This window comes from Stigmatopora argus, chromosome 8 (assembly GCF_051989625.1).
Source record: "Stigmatopora argus isolate UIUO_Sarg chromosome 8, RoL_Sarg_1.0, whole genome shotgun sequence".
NCBI lineage: Eukaryota > Metazoa > Chordata > Actinopteri > Syngnathiformes > Syngnathidae > Stigmatopora > Stigmatopora argus.
Genome location: NC_135394.1, coordinates 12,870,663 through 12,897,122, shown reverse-complemented (window position 1 = coordinate 12,897,122; position 26,460 = coordinate 12,870,663). Strand labels below are relative to the sequence as shown.

The following is a 26,460-nucleotide window of genomic DNA, read 5'->3' as shown; positions in this document are numbered from 1 at the left end:
TTTGACTTGACAACAGTAGTAAAAAATAAACACATTTTAATGATTTTTTTAAACATGCAGGATGTAAACTCAGGTTAGATTTCAAAATCACAAACTTCTGGGAAATTACTGTATTTTTTGGACTGGAAGTCACACCATGCAAAGATTATTGTATTTTTGGGAGGGCATTTTTTTCATTTAATCAGAAACCAAGAACAAACATATGTTAAGGTAACAATGGTTAAATTAATCTGTTATGGCATCTGTTTACATAACATTTTTTTTCAGATACAGCCTAAAAATAAAAACACAACAGGCTGTCGGTGATCAGAGGAAAAAAATGTATAGGGCGTACTTGAGTATTAGTCGCCAAACTATGAAAAAAGTGCGACTTATAGTACATGTAGTACGTCATGAATGTGGACTTGAGTCTGAGTGTTTTGCATCTGTGTGTGAGAGGGCATGTGAAGGCGTGACAGTTTGTCAACGAGTGTGTATGACTGGGTGCAAAGGATTGTGTGTAATTTTTCGTGTGCATTATATATACATGGGTTTGAGTGAGTGTCTGTGTGTGCGGCAAAGAAACAGATGTGATTAGCTAATGCTGTCAAAGAGCATGGGCAGGGCGAACAGAGCCAATGACATCATCCGCAGAGGGAGAGAGAGGGTGAGAGAGCATCCAATGCAATACAAGCGAGCGAGCCAGCCCACTGAAGGCAGTTTGTGTGAGGAAGGAAGACCGCTGCGGTGCTCACACATGCACAGGAGCCAAGAACTCCGCGCCATCTGCATGGCACGAGTGCCCAACCGAATCCCTCTAACCGACTCAGACACAAGACTCCGCCCGGAAAACGTTGTCCTGTTGTCCCCCCCGTCCCTCCCCTCTCCCCCCTCTCCCTCCCCATCCCTATCACCAAGCTCCTTCAGGTGGATCCTCCGGGCATGCTCCTTAAGCCAAAGTATGACCGCTTTCGCAACGAGTCTGTGACTTCCTCCTCCGATGACCTGATGCAGAGCTTAGCCATGAGCGGCAAAGTCGTGGCCACGCCGGTGGTCTCCTCCTCGGCCCCCGGTCTCCCCCTGCCTCCCCTGGACTCTAACGCCATTTCCTCCGGAGCGGCGGCTCTGGCCGACTCGCCCTGCCTGGACGGAGAGCCGGACGGCACCACCACCTTTTGCATGCTCATCCCCAAGATGCCGCAATGGAAGTTCTCCAACTCCTTGCTCAGTCGAAGCCCCTCAAACTCGAGCTCCAACACCAGCAAGGACTCCAGTAAAGCCGCCCACCCAGGGTCCCTTACCTCCTCTTCCTCGCCATCGCACAGGCACAGCGGGGTGCCCTCCACCGGCCCCGTGGCCAGTCTGGCTGCCGTGCTCAACTCCTGTGACCCGGTGTGTGTCACCCCGTGTTCTCTGCAGGCCATCCGCGGGCAGAGAGCGGCGGCGGTCACGCGCTCTAGCCACGGATTCGGGGAGGTCACGGCGAACCCCGTGGGGTCCGACTGCGGAAGTTCCCGATCTGGAATGAGTCGCAGGACAAGGGTTGAGGGCATGTGGACCAACGGGGACGCGGATTTCAGCCAGAAGGGCAGCTTCATCCACAAACCGTCTCAAGGATGGTTGCACCCGGACAAGAAGGTGGCAGGACCAGGAGCCTCTTACATTGTCAGGGTGAGTCCAACTAATTATTTTTCTTGGTGTGCTTATTGTTCCCTTTAATGCACATGTGTCAAAGTGGCGGCCCGGGGACCAAATCTGGCCCGCCGCATCATTTTGTGTGGCCCGGGAAAGTAAATCATGAGTGCTGACTTTAAGTTTTAGGATCAAATTAAAATGAAGAGTATAGATGCATATTAAATTTCCAGATTTTCCCCCTTTTAAATCAATTATTGTATTTTTTAAATCATTTTTTCTGTGTTTTTAGTTCAAAAATCATTTTGTAAAATCTAAAAATATATTTTAAAAAAGCTAAAATAAACATTGTTTTAGATCTATAATAAAACTGAATATTCAGGGCTTTTAATCCAGTTCTTTGAATCCATTTATAAAAAAAATATCTAAAATGGTCCGGCCCACGTGAAATCAAGTTGACGTTAAAGCGGCCCGCGAACCAACCCGAGTCTGACACCCTTGCTTTAATGCAACCTTTCTACCTTCTCTAACTACCCACCCCCTCCTTCGCTATCTTTCCCCTTCTCAACTCACTAGGCAGAATAAAAAGTAACCTCACAGTTTGGTGGTACGCATGTTTTGTTCTTAGGCCCACCTCAAACGGAGCAAAATGATTGATTGTTATCCAATATCAGGGAAATTAGCAAAATGATGTCATACTACTTGATCATCACAAAATAAGAATGAAAAAAATCAAAGTGTGCCTTCCAGCATGTGGCTGCTCTTGGAAAGGCATCTTTCATCCAGATTGATGACTCGGCATCCAAACATCTCCCGGCATGTGCTTAGCACGATTGCCAAGCATAAAAAAATTGGTCCACACTTTTTACAAATGTCCACTTTGATCACCTCACTTTGAACTTGTGGGAGTGACGCCTGGGATTGTTTACATTCTTCTGTAGAACACAGGATTAAAGAAAAATCCCTGCAACGTAACTATACTTCTCATATCAACAGAAACACAGACTTGTTCACTTTCATAAATACAAACTCAATATTATTTGTAAATTTTAATTGCTATTATTTTTGTTGCCTTTTAACCATGTTTTTACGGTGTCCTTGGAAGTCCTGTAAGATTTCTTTGAATGAAAATGAATTCTAGCTATTATTAGTAATAGTTGTCTGGTTTGGATTTATACTGTATGGGTTTCCCTGTGTTCTAGTTCCTGTCTTGTCTGATTAGGTTTTCATTTCCGCCTAGACAGCCCCACTCTCGGCTTCCTCCAACCATGCATGTCTAGTCGAAGCGTTCCTCATTGCCGTGTCAATTTGTCTATTAAGTCTGATGGCGAGCTAGCAAGAGTGGACCCAGGTACCGGAAAACAAGCCAGAGGTGAATTGTAAAAGGGCTAATTTGACCAAAAATACTCCAAAATAAAATAAAAACAAAGCACAGACCACTTAGCGTATTTTTTGGACTATAAGTTGGACCAGCCAAATAATTCACAATTATTTAGAATTATTAAGAACAAAACAATATGGCACATTTTTGGGAGGGCATTTTTTTTCTTAATCAGAAACCAAGAACAAACATCTGCTAAATGAACATCTGTAAAAATAATGCGTTTTTCAGACAACTGTAGCCTACAAAAAACATAATTGGCTGTTGATGGTCAGAGGGAAGAAATACTTATATAAGGCGCACTAGAGTATGAGCCAAACTATGAATAAAAGTGCGACTTATAGTCCGGAAAATCCGCTATTTACATTTTAGGGATGATAATATCTTGCATGGGCTGGATTTTGGGAGTCATTTTCTTCCATGTCGGGAAAATTAACCCGTGTTAAAGCTACCAAACGGTCTTATCCCGCCTCCCCACTACCCACTCGCCCCTGGCCACCCACATCAATTACCCCCCACCCCCCGCAAAACGACACGACTCCCGACGAGACCGTGAGACTGACTGGGCTCTTTAATGGGATTACCCCATTCATTCCTATATTCAATTACATTTAATCACTGTCATTGGCAACATGTGATGTCCAGGATGGAGGTCGGCACTCCTCGGCAGGGGTTGCAGGCTTCCATCTGCCATCAGCGTGATGGTCTTCTCTTTTTTTAGGTAGTATGCTGTTTTAGGTGCAAAGCACATGTAGATCTATGCATGCAGGGATACTCGCTGCATGAGTTGGTGTCAAAGCGACATCTTATTTCTGCTGTGTTAGCCATTTGTCAGGGCGTACGCTATAGCTCTCTCACACCCAAACAAGGACACACACGTGCACCACGATGGTATTTATTACACTAAAGCGAGGTTTTCACGTGACTAGTCTTAATGCAGTGCACTGCAGCGATATGAGCAGAAGCTCTCATGTATAGGATGGATTCATCTAGCTGTAAACTGTCAAAAAAAACAGCTTCACATATTACACCGTCTGGGCAATCAGCCGAGTAGAGACGTCTGCCCAGGCTTGACATGATGGAATAATCAATATTAATAATAATACATACGTTACTGGCACATTGCTAGATTATTCTTCCACCCTGATGCAAGCGGAGTGTAACAACATAAAGTCACAAATATGTTATTTACACCTATAGCTGTTTTGAATACAATATTTTTCAACAAACCCATGACTGATAAATTCATTCATATTATGCTATATTGTGGGTGATAGTAAATGTACTGTAGAATAGTGTTTTTTTTCATCCACCATCACCAGCATAGGTAAAATATAGACAAACATAGCAATAGCAATAAATAACAGGACATGCAGCATAGAAAAACAAGTCAGTTCATCATTCATATTGTTGTTGTTCTTGTGGACACTGACTTTGAGATCGTGCTGCTCCATCATTCATGAACCGATTCTCTTTTAAATCTGGTAGGAATGTAGAATGGGTCAGTGTATATTGATCCATGGAAGCCAATTTTTATTCTTTTGCATCAGGGCTAAAATCGGGGCAGAATAATTATTTGAGGCCTTATTGTTACCTATACTTTAGGAGTTACCCAGTAGAGGGCGGCCTCCAGCCTGTCATAGTACGCTAATGTTTGTTTTCTAAAAAACAAAACAAAAACAGACCTGTTAAACATTGTTTAGCTTCTTTATTTATTTTCCATTGTGGCGCAAATACTTAATAAAACAACATGCCATCCATCATATGATGGTATGATAGTTTTGCACAGCATTTCCACTTTGAACTCATTAGTCAATAGCCCACTTCAGTCCAACAAGTGATTGTATAAGAAAGACACACACACACAAATATTCGTAAAAGACGGCGCCTGTGACGCAAGCTGTTCAAAAGTGGATGACGGTGTTATTGAATTTCCGAGGGGTTTCTTGGAAAGTTACAGTCCCTGAAGTCTAAGAGATGGGGGGGCAAAGATAGGCCGGATGGAAGACGTGGTGTGTTGTATCAGCAAATGTGTGTGCAATAATGAATTAGTGTGTGTGCGGGTGTAACAATGGAGGCATTCAGTAAAGAAGGGGGCGACAGTCAATTTGCCTGATGGAAGACTTCCCCCATCTACAAATTTGGTCTTGAGGCTGATTAAGCATTTGGCCTCAATGTCTCTATTTTCCCTTTTTTGGATTATGTCACAATAACACATGATCAAATTTTACTCCTGAATATGTTTGCATTGCACTAAAAATGGCAGATTTTTTTCTGTCACAAACAAACTGATGTATGCGATTTACTCTTGATTTTATTAGTAAAAAAGATAAATGTATTTTCGTCCAGCAGAAGGGTCTTTATCATCTTTGAAACTGCCAGACATCCCAGTTCACTGACAGATGGCATGTCTATCACCGTCAATGAGTCAACTGGTCCGCCTGTCATTATATGTTGTGACATAGATGAATAAAGATAGATTATTTAATCAATCGTGGACCAGCTAAGTGAAAGTGGATCGAATGGTCAGGAATGACTGTTTACTAGCACCTTTATGAACATTAGTAGGTTACATGAGGGGCATTCTCACGCGCATAGACAGAGGAGATGCTACCGATGTTTCGTGCCCGGGAGCTTTTAGTGCTTCTAATCCAGTCAAAATGCCATTAGCACCTCAGCCTGCCATCCATTAGGATGTTACCCAGATGGCTGTTAGCCACCGGAGTACACTCGGAGGCTCCATTCGCGGATTTAAGATCACGCGGGGTTAGAAAGAAACTTCAAGATACATTGGTCAATGTTTGTATTTAAAGTCAAACAACCCCCTCTCAAGCTATTGTCAAATTAAATTTCTAAACAACTTTATTGTAATCACTCATTTTTGCTTTGTTTATGTGTTTGTGCAGTACATGGGCTGCATTGAAGTGCTCAAGTCAATGCGCTCCCTGGATTTCAACACACGCACTCAGGTGACCAGGTAAAATGCTTAAAAATTCACTCTGCCTGCCATGTTTATTTTTGGCCCAAAAAGTTAACTTTCCGGACCGTATTGACGGCCCTAGACGTCAAATGGCACTGAAAGATGAGCATCCACTGCCAGTTGACAGGGGGTCCGATCCGGCCCACATGCCCTATGCCTGCACTAGATCATAGTAAAGAGGTGCAAGATGAGAGATCAGTCAGTCATCATGATCTCACATTGCTATTAGCATTCCATGTTGATTGGCACTTGGGAATATGATCATATGGTCTAGATTTCAGGAGATAGGCTACCGATACTTGAATTTCTAGTACTATTAATCTACTGCTAAATTCTTTAAATTGGATTTAATCCCCAAATTGGATTTATGATGTTCTCTAAAGGAAGTTGAAATTAAGACAACACTTGGCAACATGAAATTTGGCAGAGGTCATTTTATTAGGACACATTAAATATTACCGTATTTTGCTGTTTAATACCCGGGTATATTAAACGGCAGGGGAATATTAAATGGCGCACAAACGGGAAGGTACGATCCACTACGCACTCTTTATGCCGTGACGGGGTGCATCAACGTTTTGCAGACTATAACTACTTACTGCTCAGGTTAAAACCACTTACTGCTGAATAAAGTCTGACTTGGAATTTTAATCAACTTAAGTATCTATAATTATGCCCCCATGAACACCATACAAATCGTGCCAAAAAAGCTGAGTTGCCGTTTAATATACCCGGGTATATTAAATGGCAGGGGTATATTAAATGGCGCACAAACGGGAGGCTCAAAAAAGCAAAAATCATTTAATATACTCGGGTATATTAAATGGCAAACTACGGTACACTGAAATTTAAGATTCAACTTCATGAATTTTTTTACTGTTAGCAAATTAGGGGACACCTTCATTGATCTTTTTTTTTGGAACGTTTTCCTTCGACTGGTCCATTTTTGAATGCATTTTGCTGTCCAAAGACGGGTCACAGGACAGACAATAGCACAAGATGCTGTTGTGTTTTTGTGTTGGACACACACATTGTGTTATTGTCGTAAGGCCTCGCTCTCTCAGGAGAGACAATCGCTCCCCCTTTCTACCTCCCTCATTTTCTCCCACCCTCATCTCTTTCCCTGAATCGATTGACAGTAATGTGAGCCTGCTAGGCTAAAGTGAAGGGGGGGAGGATTGGGGGTAGTAGTGATGGAGATACAGTGGGGAGGGGGGGATTTATAATTGATGATGTTTACTAATGACTGTGGAAAGCTGCAGCCTTCCCCCTCGTTGAACCCGTTGAACAGGAGGGAGGAGGGGAGTATAGTCGACCAAACAACAAAATGCAACAAATATAGAAAAAAAGTTGACAATTTTAACCATTACAACTCTCATTTTTAAATATAACTCGCACGGCTGGATTCTATAACGGCTGTTTTCTGATTTTCCATTAGTGACACTCAGAAAGTAAGCACCCATTTCCATCCATCTACGTATATTATTTGTATCTGAACCCTTAAGTCAGGTCCAAACGGTCCAAATTCAAAGTTTGAATCGTTTTTTAAACAGGTTTATTCTGATGTTGTATATTGGATTGTCAGTGTAAACTTTGGCAGTGACGTGCTACGTATATAGTAATTGCTTACATTTACAAAAGTACCCTTTTTAATCTACTTTTTATAGCGTTATTTGCCTAAATCACATTTCGCTAAATCCTACTTGCTTTTTTTTTAAATTTTAATGCCCGTGATTATTTTTTTATTTGCAAAATCAAATGCTCTATGGAATAAAGCAAAAGGTCAAGCACATCTTGTAAATGCAAATTGAATTTGGCCCGACCCAATCAGACTCATTTAAACTCAGGAAGTCGATGGCGTTCTTTTCTAAGAAAACGAACGACAACCATAGTGATGGATGTGAGGGAATCCATCTGCCCCAAAAATAAATATAATCAAATTACAATATACGTCATTGTTTAATAGAAAACTGTTTATCTCAGATTAGTGATCCTGATTTCGTTGTGATCAAATAAATATTTTTCCTAAACAAGTCAAAATTAGACTCTTTCCCACTTGACCAAAAATAAAAAATCGACCGCTTCAATCAACTATTGCATCACAGTCGATGCATCTAAATTGTGATATGTCAAATATGTACTTCATTTTTCCAGAACGTCATCATCCAACATTGCTTTCTTTGTCGGTGGCGTTAAACAGCAACACCCGCTATCTTATAAGAGTGTGTCTGCAGTCAAAAACAACAACACTGGTTGTCCTCACCAGTGTGAATCATCAAAACAGCATTGTTGTGTAAGAGGGGGGTCGGGTCTGAGACCTTTAGCCAAGACAAAGCCTGGGACTGCTGCTGCTGCTTTTTAAATATTTACGAGCCACTCGATAGGGGCCGCCGGGTTCTTGACTGCTGTCCCCGGCGTCCCATAACAGCAAAGCTATGTGCCTGCTTCCCACCCACCACCTGACACAAGCATACATTTGCTTGTCATTCCTCAAAATGCTGAAAATGCTGAAAATGCTACAACAAAACGAGTCACAGTTGCCCATTGAGCTGTTTAACAAGTTGTGAACAAGACATTTTGTAGTATGTTGATAGAATCAAGATTTCTTAATGTTTTCTTTTGCCTTGGCATGTTTTTTTTAAATTCATAATTATTCCATAAATATTCCAGGATTTCCACTTTTGGCTAAAAGTGGGAGTCCTCTGTATTTTTTTTAGGAATAATTAAAAATACTACGAGATGATGACTCAGTGGTTTGCGCGTCGGCCTCGCAGTTTTGAGATCACGGGTTCGATCCCTAGTTCAAACATTTTAAATCTCATTATATTTGTATAATGACAATAAAAGCATTCAATTCAATTCAATTCCACTCCACTTTTGGCTAAAAGTGGGAGTCCTCTGTATTTTTTTTTAGGAATAATTACAAATACTAAAAGATGATGATTGAGTGGTTAGTGCGTTGGCTTCACAGTTTTGAGATCGAGGGTTCGATCCCAAGTTCAGACATTTTAAATCTCATTATACTTGTATAATGACAATAAAAGCATTCAATTCAATTCAATATTTCTGTGTGGAGTTTGCATGTTCTCCCCGGGCTTGCGTGGGTTTTCTCCGGGTTGTTCGAACACTCTAAATTGCCCATAGGTATGAGTGTGAGCGTGAATGGTTGTTCTTTGTCTTCTCGTGCACTGCGATTGGCTGGTTACCGATTCGGCGTCCTCCCCGCCTCTTGCCCGTAGTTAGCTGGGATTGGCTCCAGCACCCCTTACAACCCCTATGAGGATAGGCGGCTCTAAAAATGAATGAACAAATGTCTAAATATGCCTAATTCAGGGAACATTAGTGACCTCCTGACTAGGTTTTTTTGACTGTGACTTTTTTCCACCCCACTAATTAGAGAGGCCATCAATAGGCTGTGCGACACTGTGCCAGGTGGAAAAGGTGCATGGAGAAAGAAGGTGAACTTCATCTCTTATTCATTCCGTGCGGGTCTCCTTGGAGGCATTTGACATCTTTTTGCTGTTGTCAAGAGTTCAACTGATTGTCATTCTATGCAGGCCGGGAACAAAGCTCTTCATTCCATCATGGGCAAAAGCAACCTGAGGTTTGCCGGCATGAGCATCGCTGTCAATATTTCCATCGATGGACTGGGTCTTCTCATTCCTACCACAAGACAGGTATACAATATACAGTGATTCACAACCACCATGAGAAATCGACTTATTGAACTTAATTAAATACCATATCTTTTTCAATTTATTTGCACCAGTGAATGAATGCCCTTTAACTAAATTGCAGTGGGAAATAAAAAAAAATGAAATGCATATTCTTTGTAAGAAAATATAAAAAAATAAAATACTCAATAAAAAATTGACAAGTAAATTCCTTTGAAACCTTTTTAGGTTTGGACTGTTATTCAAAACATATTTTAAAGGTATAAGCATATACATTTATTAAAGTAATAGTTACTTCTTTATGCTAGGATGAAATTGTATAACTACACTATATTGCAAAAGAATAATCGTATATTCCAGTGGAAGTTATTTCCTTGAAAATAGGCTATATTTTGATTCTTATGAGAAATAGACGTATACATGGTACTGTAGTTATATTCAATTTACTAAGTCAGGGAAACAAACACAAAGAATCTCTGGATTGGAACAACTAGCTTTACTATTAAAAAAGATTTAAAAAAATGTCGTAAACAGTGACCTTCTCTCTCTTTACTGATTCAATCTTCCAGATGTTAGCACACCACCCAATGCAGTCCATCTCATTTGCATCTGGTGGAGACACAGTGAGTCAAGTATTTGTGACGTTGTCCTGATCGGCTTCAACATCCTTCTCTTATGCATTTCTGTTTCATTTTGCAGGACACGCCCGATTATGTGGCTTACGTGGCCAAAGACCCCGTGAATCAGAGAGGTAGCGTGTCTCCGTATCCTCAAATCACTGAAGGAGTAGAAGATTTGAAATTGAACATGATGGCTCTTCTCTATGCCAGCATGTCATATTCTGGAGTGCTCGGACGGTTTGGCCCAGAGTGTCATCAGTACCATCGGCCAAGCCTTTGAGCTACAGTTCAAACAGTATTTACACAGCCCACCCAAAACTCTGACATCTTTAGACAGGTAAACTCACCATTTGATCAAAGGATTAATTAAAGTATTAATATACATCGTCTTTATCCAATCTGTTCTTGGAATAAAAGCGAATTAATGCCTGTTTTCTCAGGTCCTTCAGGCCAGATGAGCCAGTGTGGGGAGAGGATGACGACTTTTCCGAGCACGACTACTACAACAGCATCCCGGGCAAGGAGCCTCCGGTCGGGGGGGTGGTGGACTCCAGACTGCGGCCAAGTAAATCCCAGCTACCTCACATCCACACACAGCCTCAAAGCAGGGCATCACTACAGGTAATTGAAAGCTGAATTGCATACCTGGCAACTTATAGGTTTTTCCCGTATTTTATATGTTTTTTGATAATTTCAAATTGTGTACGCCGTATAACAACTTTTGTACGGGATTTTTTTTAAATTCCGTTTTTTTTTTGTAAAACCGATCTCGTTTTACCCATTTCGGCTCTAATCCGGATCGCCTCGGTCACTGGTAGCAGACAAAAACGTCATCGACTGCTAATATATTGTCATGCTTTAAGCATGATATGCAGATGCGCATTCCCCTTTCACACGTCCGCCTTTTCACTACATAAATATAGCGCGTCAGCAAGCATGTACCCAAACAATCAAGATGTTAGCATCATACAGCAACATCTACAGAATTTTGAATGTATTACATACAAAAGGCGCACCGACTGATTGGGCACCCCGTCCACTTTGGGGAAAATGTAAGTGCGCCCTATGTGACTAAACTTTGTAAAATGTGTACATTTTTTATCACTTAATAAGGGAAATTGCAATCATTAATAAGGGGAGCAATTGGCCAAGGTTGAAAGGTAAGGAATTGTGAATTTGGAAGCACAATGAATAGTCACTTGACTATCATTGTCAATAACCCTGGTAAAGTCCAATTACGATGGATAGCGTACATTGAATAAATTGTTCTGCTGGCTAATATACAGAACAGAGACATTTGCAGGAAATAAACAATCTGATCAACTGTACGCTTCCTAATTGGTTGGAATCCACTAAATTAAAGTCATCAAAGGCCAAGATAAAGAAATTCCTCTCGGTCTGATGCCGTTCAGTTGAAGTGGCTCCTGCTATAATAATAAGCAGACTCCCCCGCCGTCTCGGCCTATGATGTTGCCACACTTTAATTGCTCGGAGATAAATGTGACTTGGCAAAGAGACTCGCTTGATTTGTTGGTTGACCTTGAGAGAGAGGAAAAAAACATGGGAACATACTGGGGGCTTGGGTTTCAAATAGAGTGCCTCCAAACTACATTATGTGTGGTGGCGAGATGAGAGATGCTCATGCATTATTAAAGATGGAATGTTGTTGTTGTTTTTTGGAAGTTGGATTGTGAGTGTGCGTCTATGTGTAGATGGGCTCACCAGCGATAAGAGAGCAAACAGCAAAACATGCAAGTCAGCTGTGCTATGAACTACACTGGGACACCGATGCAACCAGTGGCTCAGGTGAGACACCCAGTGGTACGGAGGGAGCATCACTCACAGTGGATGGTGGCTTTTTCATTTATTTTGTTGGATTCAACATGGTTTCATTCATTGTTCATTTTTTTATTCCATAAAAAGTGTTTTTCTTTAACAATTTCTAGTGCGTTTTGAAGGAAAATATGACATTATCTGACCATCATATTTATCTTATTTGAACCCTGTAGATTACAGATAAAATTTGGGACAGGCAGGGCATGAGTTTAGCAAGATTTTCTGCTCATTTTTTAGTGTTAACATGAAAGGAAGCCTTGATTGTCACTTATTCCAACCCTCAGATGACTAGGATTTATTCCAGGAATAAGATCACAGTTCCCAGTAAGGGAAAAAATTCTAGAGGCACTTTATTGCGGTTCCTACCCCCCCAAAAAGGTTACTGTCCTGAGAAAATCTTTTCCTCAAGGCTTCTTAACAAGTGAACAGACGAAGCCTGAAAATGATTTGACCTGAATTTATGCAAATATTACAAATCCTTATCTCGCAAACAGCCAGATAACGCGCAAGTTAATTTATGTTGACCAAACGGCCAATGTTTGCTTTGTTCTGAAAACACCATTGATTTGAAGCAGGGTAGGCTTTTAAAATGACTTTAGATATGTTATGGGTTAAAAAAAACTCTTTTTGGTAGGTACAATTAGAATTGCAGTACTATGTAATTCTGCCTTGCTCCCGTTAAGGAAAACCATACATTTAGAAATCAACTTTGTATTTTTTTTAATGATAGATGGTTACCTTTGTGCTGATGGCCAGCCACCTGGCCACAAAGACTATGAGGAGCACCAGTATGTGAACACGCAAAGTTTTGAAAACTTGAACGTTATGGCTCAGGGCCATGATGGAAACGTGGAGGCTCGTGGGCCAGAGAGTCCTAAGAAAGACCTCTTTGACATGAGTAAGTACAGATATTTCACATGAATATACTAATAAGAAATATACTGACAGTAATTCTGCACCAGTTTACGGCTCAACCCTTGCAGATAACACCAAATATACATGAAAAGTTTCTAGTGTAGAAACAATAACATAGTTACAATTAGTGATTATTTCACTAGGCACTACAGGGCGGTGTTTATCTTAAGGCACAGGTGTCAAAGTGGCGGCCCGGGGGCCAAATATGGCCCGCCACATCATTTTGTGCGGCCCGAGAAAGTAAATCATGAGTGCCAACTTTCTGTTTTAGGATCAAATTCAAATGAAGATTATAGATTTAGTATATTATATTTCCTGATTTTTTCCCTTTTTAAATCAATAATTGCAATTTTTAATCCATTTTTTCTTTTTGTGTTTTTAGTTCAAAAAGAATTTTGGAAAATCTAAAAATAAATATATATTATTAATATTTTCTGTTTTTCACTTTATTGAACATAATTTAAAAATATTTAGTTTCCTTTTGAAATGAGAAACAAATGATTATAAGACATTTTCCCTTACTAAGAAAAAAGCTCAAATAAACATTCTTTTGGATCGATAAAAAACCTGAATATTTAGAGCTTTTGATACAGTTCTTTTAATCCGATTAAAAAAACCAAATCTAAATATTATATCTAAAATGGTCCGGCCCACATGAAATCGAGTTGACGTTAACGTGGCCCGCGAACCAACCCGAGTCTGACACCCTTGCCTTAAGGGGTTAACTAATAGTGCAAAAAGTCCAAATAATTTTAAATACACACCATAAAATCACTCTCCTTACATCGCTGTTATTTACCAATTGCGGCAGGTCTTGGTACCTATTAACCGCGATAAACGAGGTATTACTGTATTTTTTTCTATGCTAAAACTATTGGATACATTTTATATTGAAGAAAAAGATCCACCCAGTTTAAACAGATTGGAGATCTATCAATGTCAAAGCCGCCCAAGGGTAATCTTGTACAATGTGTATGAGATATTAATTTTGGGATAATCAGCCAATCAGCGTAAACTGAATAAAATGTTTTTTAGAGGCTCAGGCCGAGTTACTCCCTTCTGCAGGGCCCTTTGAGGACGCGCTAAAACTGCACGAAGCCGGCGGCGCGACTGGAGCCGAAGTCGGGGGCATGCAGCGACTGGAAGATCAGTGGCCCAGCCCTCCACGACGTCGGGCCCCCGTGGCCCCGAACGAGGAGCAGCTCCGGCGGGAAAGCTGGTACCACAGCCGCATGAGCCGGAGGGATGCCGAAAAGCTGCTGGTCCGAGACGGAGACTTCCTTGTGCGGGAGAGTACCGCCAACCAGGGTCAGTACGTGCTGACGGGAATGCACTGTGGACTCCCAAAACATCTGCTCCTGGTGGACCCTGAGGGGGTGGTGAGTGCACTTGCTCAGTATCGGGAACATTGTTGAAAAAAAGGGTGTTAAACCAACGATTGTCAATATCTGACGTGTTTAGATTTTTTTTTAAAATGAAGATTCTAAATGCAATCGGTCATTTTATCGCCAGTGTAAAAATGATTGAAAATACTGCATGGAAAATTCCGTGTGGGGTCGATTGGTCACCGTCTTTTGGTCGCCGGTCTTTTGGTCGCGGTCTTTTGGTCGCCCCGACCACGACAACGGGCGACCAAAAGACCGGCGACAAAAAAGGTACAACAACACGGTCTACGCATCAATAAAAGCCAACAATGGCCATGAGCAGTTTCACTGAGCCGACGTGTGAGTGTATGAGTTTGTATGTACATGCGTTGTCCCTTTAAGAAGCTACGTCAGTCAGGGTCTTAACAAGTTCTCCAACAAAAAACAATAAATGTCCGGGAAATTTTGAGCTTTTCTTTAGCCTAATAATTACTAGGGCATTAAGTATGACTAAATAGTAATTCGCAATTTGAATTTAGGGAATTTGAGCAACGATTTAAATGGTAATTAGCTATAACCTTCCGGGCGATCAAAAGACCGGCAACCAAAAGACCGACGACCATTCGACCATGTACCGAAAATTCTATCTGTAAATGCTTAATATTATTAGTAGGGATGTCCCGATCACATATTCTTGCATGGGGGGGAAAATATTGAATGGAATATTTATGTAAATTTGCTACATTGTAAACTCTTGTTGTTGTGACTGAAGTGACATGCAAACCCATTTATTTTTGCTGTTTCCTCAAATGAAGGTCCGAACTAAAGACATGTTATTTGAGAGCATCAGCCACCTTATCGCGTACCATCTGAAGAACGAGCTACCTATCGTGGCAGCCGAGAGCGAGCTCCACCTTAAACAGGTGGTCAGGAGGAAACAATGAGCCCATCTTCGCACCTCCCTGAATTCAGACGGCAAGCATTGAGGTACGAGATCATGATGAAGCACATTTGTTTTTGTAAAATACAGTAAATGCTTTTTCATGTATTTTGAATAAATACGTGGACATTCACCTCGTAGGGGTGCAGTTGAGGGAGCATTTCAAACTAGTGTAAAGGAAAAGAGTTTTGTTTATCCCAAGTGGACACTTTTGTGACAAAAGCCAGGAAAGAAGGGGAATGAGGAAACAACATCACCCTTTAGGAACATTCATATAATCAAACTATCCTCGTTATTGAGAAAAATTCTCAAGCTAAACAAGGAACCTGAACCATAAAGAAGAAAAATTAACAAACAAAAATCTGCAAGAACACTTTGCAACAATGGAAAGTATGAATATACATAATGTTCACTCGTGCGTGTTTTGCAGTGTGTATGTGTGTATCATCAATTCATTTCATTTCATTAGGTATATCTAGTCGCACCCAAGAAAATCCCTTCTAAGACAGACTACCTGATGTAGTACGGTAATAGAATTTAGTTTTTGCAATGGTTAAAATGATACGTTTTATTGTGGTTCTAACCGTGCTGTTCCCAAACATTCTTGGGCTAAAATAATTCCAATATTTTTTAAATTGAAACGAATACATGAGACACAATTGTGTTGAAGTAGAAGTAATAAACCACTGTTGAAAATTCATATAAAAATACTATTTACCGGATTTAAATACATAAAGAATACGACAACAATTATTTAAGATTTACGATAAAGAAATGTAACAATAAGCGCATGAGAAAAAACATTAATTTAAATTAATTACCAAATGTAAAAACAAGAAAAATAGCCAGGGCTCTCACTTTGATACATTATGATTTTATACCACAGCATAAAAGCAACTTATTTTCTCTGTCAGACACAAAACTGAGCATTAATTAATTTGTGAAGACAAATGTGTACAGGATGGCCTTAAGTTGTGTAGGTGTACCTAATGAAGTGACATGTCTGTCCAACTTCAGTGCCTTATTAACCACGCAGGGACAGACATTTTTGTGTACCTCAGAATGTGCATCGCTGTCCTTGTTTGCAAACAGACTGGTTTTTTTCCTGCAATGCCAATGAATGACTGTACAAACATCAGGATAATTCTGTTCGCGTACGTGTAAATAGGAATGTAAGTTGCTCATTTTAGGGTTCACAATGTCTTAATAATGCCTGATTTTGGGACGTGTGCCCCCATTTGCTCTAACCCTTAAGGTCAAGTCATATAAATGTGGATTATAATATGACATGTTTTCTTTATCCCAGGCTCAGGAAAACCTGAATTTGTTGTATACATAATGCTACGATGTCGTTTCTGTTATGGCTCTTAAATTGAGCTTTTGAGGTAGTAATATGGCATTTTGGTGTCATTGAATGCAACACTTTTAACAGCCTTATGACAGCTCGCTTTTTCCTTTGTTTCTCAGGAATTTCTTGTCTTTGCTTGATTTAGAATATGCTTCTCAATAAAAGTCATGGAAAACAAACCTTCATTCCGATCAAAGTCATCAACGGTTCGGGTATTTTAAATTCGTATTCTTAAAAAAGGATTCTGATATGATGATGTGTTCTAAACTAAATATATCTGGTCATTGTTTTTCATAAACATTTAGATAATAGAAAAAAATGCTTCAATACACACATCCTCCAGCCAAAAGAATCCAATCGTACTGAACAAGGACACCAGGACTTGTATTTTTGTGCATTTGCTTTTAATTAAAAAAGGGAAAAAAGTAAAAAACAAAAGAAATAAGAAAAATGTACTATAAGCTATTCAGTCAATTTTTGCAAGCTCTGAAAATAACACTCATGCTTTTGACTTCTATAGAAAAAGACAAAACACAATTTACAATTATGAGTGTGAAGATAATACTTTTATTGCCTTTTTTTTTAAAGCAAAGTATGTTTTTCTTAGTTTTTTATGCAACGACAATAAAAACATTCGTCAGACTTTTGACACCATGCACCGCCCACTTTGGATGGCGTGGGTTAGTGTTTCACAATGTTTATTTACTAAGCTAAGGCACATTTTACATAACACAGAAAAAGTCATATAATCAAGATACCTATGTTAGATTACATATCGTTAAAGAATGTGTACGTCTCAATACATGTTACTAGCATGGATAGAATACATAGAATACTTCACTTTTTGTAAATAAAAAATCCACCGCTACTAGCCAAATGTTAGCTCACCATTCATAAGCTAAGCAGTACATTTGTATACTTGATTGGATGAGCTAAAATGAGGTCAAATGGAGATTTTATTGACCCTCATGGCTCATCCTGAGAATCTGGAGGAGAATATGTTGCACCTCTTCATCCATACGACCCTGTGGGATAAACAAATATACTGTGTTCACATCTCGCTCAACTTTCAGATTTCTTTATTTGCACATTCTCTTCCTCAGTATGGAAGTATTTTTCTAAAAGCTGCCAGACACACTCACCTGCACGGCAGCTAGTAGATGTGACCGATAAACCGCCACCACTTGTTTGTGCTTTCGTTCCCAATCCTAAAAGGCAATGAATGAATAACAATAATCAAAAGAAGAAAACACTAATATATTCACAATACCAATATAGATGGAACGATACGTTAAACATGAAGAACGGCGGAATAACAATTTTCAAATCATTGTATTGTTTTCTTTTATAGGTTTCAAACAGCATCCCAACTTCAATTGGGCATCTTTTAAAGAATTAATTTTTTTTCTACACCTGGAGTTGTTGGTTGAGAATGGAAATCCTGTTCTGTTGGGCCACTTGCGGTCCCGGATTCCCATGTTGTGTATGCGCGCTGGATGATGTGATACCAAGAGGGGGTGACAGAGATCCAAGTGCTTCCTTTAGCCTGAATACCTCCTTTGACAGCTCTGTTATCTGCAACCAGGTTTTTGCTTACTGTTTACCAATCTTTCAGTGAGATCCAAAATCGAACAGTCAAGAGTACACCAAGGGTTATTTTATCTTAGGTTGTCTTGCCTTGCGGTCTTTCTCCTTGACCAGGCCTTGCGATTCTTGGATGTTTGCGTGAAGTTCCTGAATGTGACTAGACTTTGCCTGCAGTTCCTGAAACTGCTTCTGTACGGCGGCCATCTGAGTCTCCGCCGCCTGCCGCTCGCTCTTGTTGAAGAGAGCCTCCCTCTGCACTTGGAACACCTACAGATCAGGGCAACAACCAATGTGTTACTGTCCCAATTATGTCAATGCGACCTTGGTGTAATTAATAACATGGAGTTTTAATTTTGAAAGCTAAATTGGCAACATGCTCATTTCCACTGACTGGATTAGTCCAACTAGATTTTCAGTTGAACAAACCAACAGTGAGATTGTTGTTTCTGTGCTTTTTCAGTTTTAAAAAAAAAATGATAAGCTGAGACTGAAGTAAGGCTTCATCTATCACAGGGATGGCGAACACGGGGCTCTCGAGCCGCATGCAGCTCCCGGACAAAATGAATGCGGCTCTTTGCTTCTTATCATATTTTGTATATACTGTGGCTCTTTGCCTTGCTTCATGTTTCTCTTATTTTTTCTCTCTTAAAACACACTCAAATTCATGAGGACCCTTTGAAAACAAATAATTAGATTTGAAAAATAATTTGCCAGATTGGATTTTTATGCTGCTGCTGACGCAAGTGTGGCTGTTTGATTCTCAAAGTTTAAAATGTTGGCTCTTTGACTCTCACAGTTTAAAATGTTGGCTCTTTGACTCTCACAGTTTAAAATGTTGGCTCTTTGACTCTCACAGTTTAAAATTTTGACTCTTTGACTCTCACAGTTTAAAATTTTGGCTCTTTGACTCTCACAGTTTAAAATGTTGGCTCTTTGACTCTCACAGTTTAAAATTTTGGCTCTTTGACTCAGTTTAAAATGTTAGTTCTTTGACTCACAGTTTAAAATGTTGGTTATTTGACTCTCTCAGTTTAAAAATGTTGGTTCTTTGACTCTCTCAGTTTAAAATTTTGGCTCTCTGACTCTCAGTTTCAAATTTTGACTCTGTTTCTAACTTGTTCGCCACCCTTGACCTACTATCATAATACTATCAAATCCTGTCTCGATCTTGCTTTGATATTGATATTTTACTTGATAATTTGGAGGCTGAAATATATGTTGGACTATAAGATCAAAAAAGCTTGAAAATTAGCAGCCATAGGTAGTGAAAGTCATTGTATCAGTTACCCTGCACATGCTCGCGCAATACCACTACGCTAAACTAATACTCAACCTTGAGTACTACATCAGTACACAACGTACAGAGGAGTGGATAAATAATGCAAAGACGGGAAAGAGATAGGGGGAACACGAGTCTCAATGCACAGACACAATAAAGATTAATTATACTTTGATGGCTTTGTGAGGGTACACAGGAAACGGCATATGCCTACCAACTGCTCACCTCAGTGCAGGTCTTCTCGTGTTTACGCGTGAGGTCGTTAAGGCGGGCCGCCATGGCGTTGATCTCGGCCTGCATGGACAGCCGCAGAGCCTCATGATCTTCCTTGGAAATAAGGCCCTGTTGGGCGGCCTTTTGGGACTTGAGCTCCCTCAACTCAGTTTCCCTGTCACTCAGAGCCTCCTGAGCAGCTGCTGCGCTGCTCTCGCTGGCCTGCAGGGAACGCTGGAGATCCGCCTAATAGGACACAAAAGAAATGACAGCCATTGTTAGCCAATATTTTCTGATGTGTTTGTTAAAAGTCACAACAGCAGAGCTGGAGACTGAGTGTGTTTGACCACCAACCTTAACCTTCTCATGCTCTTCTTTTGGTACGGCCTCACGCATAGCTTTGAGTTTGCCCTCTAGTGTGGTCACCTTCTCCTCAGCTTCTGCCCGCTGCTGTTGTTCCTGTTGGAGTTCCTGTAAGGTTTGCGCCAGCTGCTCCGACACGGCGGACAGTGCTTCTTTGTGCGTTGAAAGTGGAACAGCATCCTTCAATTGCAGGGTATCCAGGGCACGACTCTCCCGCTCGGCGCACAAGCAGTCGAGAGCCTGGGCTGCTTCCTGTCTGGCAACTTCCAGCTCTTCGCGGACGGTGGCCAGCGCATGTCTGGAGCGTTCTGATTGGATGGAACGAAACTGAGAGGTAACCACTCTTCCATCATACTTTCCAACAAATCAACTGTATTAAATCAGCTCGAGTTTTCGTAACTGATGTCCAACCTGATGCGACGGAGAGCTCCGAGCTCTCAGAGTGCTCCTCTTCCTCATCCTCATCATTCGTAGGAGGCCTTAGTCTCTCCAATTGGAGGAGGGCATCATTGAGCCTCCTCGCCACCTCCGCTCTCTCTCTGGCCAGCTGTTCGCATTGGAGACCTAGCGTGACCCGCACCTCCTCCAGGTGCGAACGGGGCACACACTTCTTCAGCTCGCCCTCAAGCTCCCCGACACGCTCCAGAAGTCGATGAACCTCAATTCCATTCCGTCCTTCTTGCGCCACCCTGGCCTCCAGCTCGGCCGCAAGCTTCACCGTTTCTGTTTGGTCTCCCGCTCCCGAGTTTGTCCGACCACCTTCGCTCGCAAACTTATTCTGAACCAGAACACTTTGGAGTTGCTCGACTCGTTCTGTCAGCTGTTTGATTCTGTCAGCGTCCTGGGAGCTCCCAGCGGCCGCTTTGGCATCTCTCTGAGTAAGCTCCTCCTCCAGCTCGTCCACCCTCGCCCTCAGCTGCTGGGCCTCGGGGCCTGGAACCTCAGTGACATCTGCTGCCGTTGTGTTCCTTTCGCCACGCTCCACGGAGAACACACCAAGACGCATTTGCTCCTTTAATTGTTCGAGCTCTGACACGGAGGAGGCCAACTGGCCCTGTAGGCCTTGCAGTTTCTCTTTCAGAGCTTCCGGACTCTCAGATTTTTCAATCTCCGATGTCTTCTCACCACTGCGGACCAACACAAAGATCATTCAACATAAACAAACCAGAAATATATTTTTGTGACTTTTAGCTTCTTCTTTAAAGCCCGAATAGGCATCTTATGTTTTCCTATTTTAACCCATCTTACCGTTCCCCCACCTCACTGGAGATTCCATCGGATTTCCGAACCTGAGCGAATCGCTCCTGCAGGGCTTCAAACTCCTTCCTGATGGTCTCATACTGTGCTATGGGTACAAAATCCGCACCGGGGCTTTGCATGTCAGTGTCGTCCTTCTCAAACATCTCCAGCATCTGTTAAAAGGAAAAGATGCTACAAATGCAGCGTTCTCTTACATTTCTAATCTACGTGAAGTAAAAGAATCAGCACGGTAAAAAAAATATGGTAAGCCTGCCATGTTAATTAAAAAATCAAGGAAGCCAAGGGACTCCTAAGAGCGTGATATCATAAAGTTCATCGTGACATCAAAGACAGTTAAACATGACATAGGTTACCCGTACTACTACTACTGTGTGCATGTGTCTTCCTTCTGTTCAAACCTGCACTTTGAGAACCAGCTCAGCATTCTGTGACGTAAGCTCTTCTATTTTTTGGTGTAAGTCTTCTGCAGTTCTACGATCGGCAGGGCCTGGAGATGAGCTGGACGATTCTGCTTCTGAAAATGCCTCGTCACGTGCAGATGAGTCTCTGGAACGCTTGGAAAGCAACTTCTCTGAAGAGCATGTTCAATGAAATGTATGTCATTGCCGCCCATTCTACGCTAATGCCTAACGAAGAGGTATCCAGCTTTTCCCCGCAATGTGAATATCTCCACACATTCCAAGGCGCTTTGGGATGACAAATGACATACCTGGAAAGTCAAACATGTCCTCTATATCCTCAGAGTCACTTGTCCCGACACCATTGACTCCCTTAAGGTCCTCGATCAACTTGTCCCTCTCAGCCTCTGCCTCCTTTAGACGCTGCTTCAGTTGAGAGAGCTAGTGCGACGCAAGCGTCCAAGCTTTTTAGCCATTTCTAAAAGAATGTGCGTCAGTATTGCATTACCTCGTCCAAGGCGGACAGGGCACTCTGTTGCTGCTGCTCCAACGATTTTATCTTCTGGAGGAGACGGCCTCGCTCAAGACGGAGACGGCGAATCTCCTCAAACACCTCCTCATCTTCCACCTTGGACCAAGATATGAGATGTCATATGAGTTCTTCAAGCCACTTTGGATGTAAAAATACATGTGACCTTCAAAAGAATAAACCAGCAAGAACCTGGGGCGAAAGAGATGAGTCTGAAGGTCGGGAAGAGGGCGATTGACCAGGGGCCTTGGGCGAGGGAATGGTCAAAGTAGGACTTCGCGGGTGAGGGGTGGGTGGCAAACCCTTGGGAGATCGTGATGGATATGAAACCGAACAGGAATGATAAAAGACAGCAAAATTCAAAGCTTGCTTGAAAAGTTTGATCTAACGGAACTAAATAGCTCACTTGAACCAGTAATGATCAGGTTAGATCCGAATCTCTAATTTCCTCCAAAAATGTATTGTTTTGTCTGATGTAAAGGAATTGCAGTGGCACTGTGGAAAAAAATTGTTCAAAGTACCTGGAGAGGTGAGCGTGGAGGAGGAGGGGCTTTTCTTTTGCGTGGGACACTACCACTTTGCACTGGTAAGGACCGTGAGTTGTTCAGGGGTGTCTGCATTGGTGGAATAAAGATGAACAAGTGTATTAAGGTAACCCCAAGGAAGGAGTTGAAAGCAATGCATAGTACATATAATGTTGTCACAGTGGAAAACATGTCAATTAAATAGAGGCTAGAGAAAACCAAGGTATTGTAGTGTTGCAGTATTACCTCCTCGCCTTCAGACACTACGTACGCATAGACAAAGAGAACATTTCTTCATGTTGAGATACATTCAAATAAAATATGTGCGCACACAAATATTAACATGTAACATATTGAAAGGTACAATTTACTGATGAGAAAGAAAATTATCTGAGACTAATACCATACCAGGTGGTGCTCCATTTTGCAACATGTGCCCAATGTGATGGTTTTCAGAGCAATAGTCGTCCGCCTTGTTTCCCAGGCCATCGACCAACTGTGTGTTGGCCCCGCCTCTCAGCAGAGCAGTCACCGTCTCCGTGCTGTCACTCTCGCAGGCTAGCATTAAAGCCGTCCTGATTAAACACAGCATAGTAATACAACACTGGAAGACAGCCGCTTCAGGAGGAAAGCCCAACCTTTCATCTCCCCAGACACTTTGTTCATGACCGAGCATTCCACCCGTAGTCTAAGGGAGAGCCCAGAAACTATTTTTTATATTGTCAATAAAATTCTGGCAGGGATTGGTTCTTATCTTAGCTGAATGACATCTCAACAGAAGGCCCTATGTGAGTCTTTTCCCGAAAACGACGATTAAAAATGGTCATTCTGAACTTTCCAGCGTTCCAAAAAAGGCACTTGATTACATTCATTGAAATTTCACTACTGTAAGCCACACCCAACCGCCTTGTCAAGAAAACTGTATTTGTTCATACATAGGTTGCGCCAAACTATAAAATGCAAGTTTCCACACGTTCTCGTGGCATACTTACACCAAAACACATGCATGTCATCGGCCTTTGAAAAAAATCAATAATTTAGACAAAATGGACGGGTTTCATCTCAGGGCCTTAAAGTCCTAAAATGATTGAATTATGTATATTTTTGAGCCAGTGAAGCAGCTGAGCCTGAATCAACATGTTTACTACCTCCCTCCAACATCATACGCAAGTTGTTAATCCCAGAAGCCTTGAACTACCACCCTTGAAATCTTATCCAAACTCTGCAGACTTCCTTCATGAATCTTGGCTCTGTTCGGAGCTGCACAACCCCACTGCTTAGATCATGGCCCAATAGAGGTTTGCAGCTCTTGCTCCACTTGATCCATCAGGAATTCAACAGCTGCCACAGCCAGGCTGACAGACACACACAACCTCTAGCCGACTAACTGAGAGTCTGCTACACAGAGGAAGAACTGTTTACCTCCCTTGGTTGTCCTGAATATTTGAGTTGGCACCTCGACCAAGCAAGAAGACACACAGCTCCACTCGACTCATCTGTGCTGCCAGAATTAAGGCAGTGGTTCCATCCTTAGGAGGGTGTAAAAATCCATAAACTGATGAAGGAATAATGCAAGTATATTATGATGATTTTTTTTAACCTACCCCATCCTGGACATCAAGATCTGCTTTAAAGTCCCACAGGATTTCAGTGCATAAATTGCAGCCATTGACAGCTGGAAAGCAAATTATTGATTAATATTATGTTCATGGTATGGTATTACAATTGATGTGTAGTTTTTTTTTTAATAGTTTGTATGCTTTTGCCCTATAGTGTCACTCATGGTTTCCCTTCCCGCGTGGCACCAGATGCGTGTACTTTGTAATCAACCATTCTCTGTCTATTCAAACCCGTCGGCTTTCTTTGCATCATTCCAAGTTACCACGCCATGTTCCATGTTCCCCGTTTCCCCGTTTTCCCATCAGGTTTTAAAAAAATATATATATTCTAAGTCTTTGTTATTTTCTTGATACCTTTGCCACGTTTTATTAAAAGTTTTGTTAGAGCACTCCACGTCTTTGTCCCCTTAATTGTTTCCCTGGATTTGGGTCCAACTACGTTCCACGTTCCACGAGCTAATCGTAAAAATTTCATCCCCAATAGCCATAACATTAAGTACCAGCATGAATTGTATCTCAATTTTTTTTAAGCTTCTAATTTTGCAGAAGGTACAAATAGTATCAGTTCAGTACCTGCATGGTGAAGGGGTGCCCTCCCGATGGCATCTGTACAATCTACATCCAGTCTCTCCTGTTATGAAAAAGGTAGGACTTAAGTTACATATAACCCGTGTTTGTTATTTATCTTAACGGAAAATGTACCTACTAAGTTACCTGTAAAAGTCTCTTTAAACACTCTGCCTGTCCATTTTTGGCTGCAAGGTGAAGGGCGCCAAAGCCTAGTGATTAAAATCAGTAAACAAGACATGAATGGGATGTAGAGGCCTTGGTGGGTAAAAATGTGATCACAAAATAACACACCAGCGCGATCTGTGACATTGAGGTTTGCTCCATGAGCAATGATGACCTCCAGACAGTCGACATGTCCTTGAGACACACATAGATGGAAGCTGCCAGAAAGACATGAGTATTTTTTAAATATACATATTTCTAAACCTCATTTATTTTTTTCTGTTTTGTCTCTGCTCCATTGAAGCCACAGACAGTACAATGACCCACTTACGCTGACTTGCCCTCAGCATCCAACTTAGTGGGGGAGAGACCCTTTTTAAGGATGAGGGCGGCCACTTTGTCAGCATCGTTTTGCTCCACGGCCTGGAGGAGCCTCTCATCACTTCTGCTCCAGTCTTGATTCTGTTGGGATTCAACCCCCCAACATAAAAAACAAACAAAAAATAGAAACAAACAAGGCTAGACACTAGACAGTAAAAAAAAAGCTGTACTAACTGGTACAAAATATTCAGTACACAAATCAGCAGAGGTTGAGGAAGATTATTTTTGCAGCCACCCACAAAAATGCCATTCATTATGTAATTATGATAGAAGTATTAAATCCAGATAAAAAATAACTTCCAGCATATTAGCATTACATTTCTGTCGATTAACAACATTCGTTAAATGTAGTTCCTACCCAGTTTATAAATTGAGATGTAGCTTCTGAGCAATGCGTCCTTTTAACACCATTTACTACTACTTTCCTAATGTTTTGGTAAAATTTGGTGCAATCTTCGTCTAGTAGGTTAAAGAAATAGTTCAACATTATACAAACAGATTAGTTTTTTTTTCCAATTGCACAGAGTTGTGGATTTTTTGTTGTTGCATTTTTAAAATTTGTGTGTGTGTTTGTGTGTGTGCGACCGCATGTGTGTGAATAATTGAATGATATATGAGCTCTACTGGCCATTTGGGCTCTGCTCTAGCAGCAGTTCAGTTGGACTCGCTATGGTGCTGCTGAGTTGATACTGAATCCTAATGCCCACCCCCCAACATAAAAGTTAATGCAGAAACGGAAAACTACTGAAGAGGAATAACAAACACAAACCACTCCAAAATTGCACCACTCCACTAACTTACCTCATTCTTTTTAAACTTGGCCTTCAGACTCTTCATTTTTGCTCTCTTTGAGAGAAACACTGCACTAAAAAATGTTCAATTAATGTAGAAAATACAGCAGATATT

The 26,460-nt window shown here is 41.3% G+C and overlaps 2 protein-coding genes across 5 annotated transcripts in view; one reads left to right on the top strand and one right to left on the bottom strand.

Moving 5' to 3' along the window:
* The window catches only part of shc2 (SHC (Src homology 2 domain containing) transforming protein 2), a 20,126-nt gene extending 1,819 nt beyond the window's left edge, over positions 1–18,307 (top strand). For 2 of the 4 annotated variants that reach the window (XM_077607130.1, XM_077607131.1), the window contains 12 exons: positions 1,399–1,650; positions 5,899–5,969; positions 9,370–9,430; positions 9,530–9,649; positions 10,216–10,269; positions 10,346–10,397; positions 10,477–10,603; positions 10,707–10,887; positions 11,979–12,072; positions 12,833–13,000; positions 14,083–14,396; positions 15,197–15,946. In XM_077607130.1, the coding sequence (XP_077463256.1) occupies positions 1,399–1,650; positions 5,899–5,969; positions 9,370–9,430; positions 9,530–9,649; positions 10,216–10,269; positions 10,346–10,397; positions 10,477–10,603; positions 10,707–10,887; positions 11,979–12,072; positions 12,833–13,000; positions 14,083–14,396; positions 15,197–15,325 (1,623 nt within the window). In that variant the 3' untranslated portion in view covers positions 15,326–15,946. Of the gene's footprint in view, positions 1–139; positions 1,651–5,898; positions 5,970–9,369; positions 9,431–9,529; positions 9,650–10,215; positions 10,270–10,345; positions 10,398–10,476; positions 10,604–10,706; positions 10,888–11,978; positions 12,073–12,832; positions 13,001–14,082; positions 14,397–15,196; positions 15,947–18,020 lie in introns of those variants that run through there. The other 2 variants (XM_077607129.1, XM_077607128.1) reach the window with 2 other exon arrangements.
* ankrd24 (ankyrin repeat domain 24) lies at positions 17,140–26,460 on the bottom strand. The gene is made up of 20 exons (XM_077607588.1): positions 26,356–26,460; positions 25,505–25,635; positions 25,303–25,391; positions 25,156–25,220; positions 25,015–25,072; positions 24,427–24,497; positions 24,245–24,351; positions 23,226–23,397; positions 22,491–22,601; positions 22,278–22,397; positions 22,081–22,210; positions 21,770–21,942; positions 21,360–21,523; positions 20,523–21,238; positions 20,103–20,419; positions 19,761–19,994; positions 18,347–18,523; positions 18,083–18,244; positions 17,812–17,877; positions 17,140–17,694 (listed from the first exon to the last, which is right to left on the bottom strand). The coding sequence occupies exons 1-20, from the start codon at positions 26,389–26,391 to the stop codon at positions 17,626–17,628; spliced, it is 3,168 nt and encodes a 1,055-aa protein (XP_077463714.1). The 5' UTR covers positions 26,392–26,460; the 3' UTR covers positions 17,140–17,625.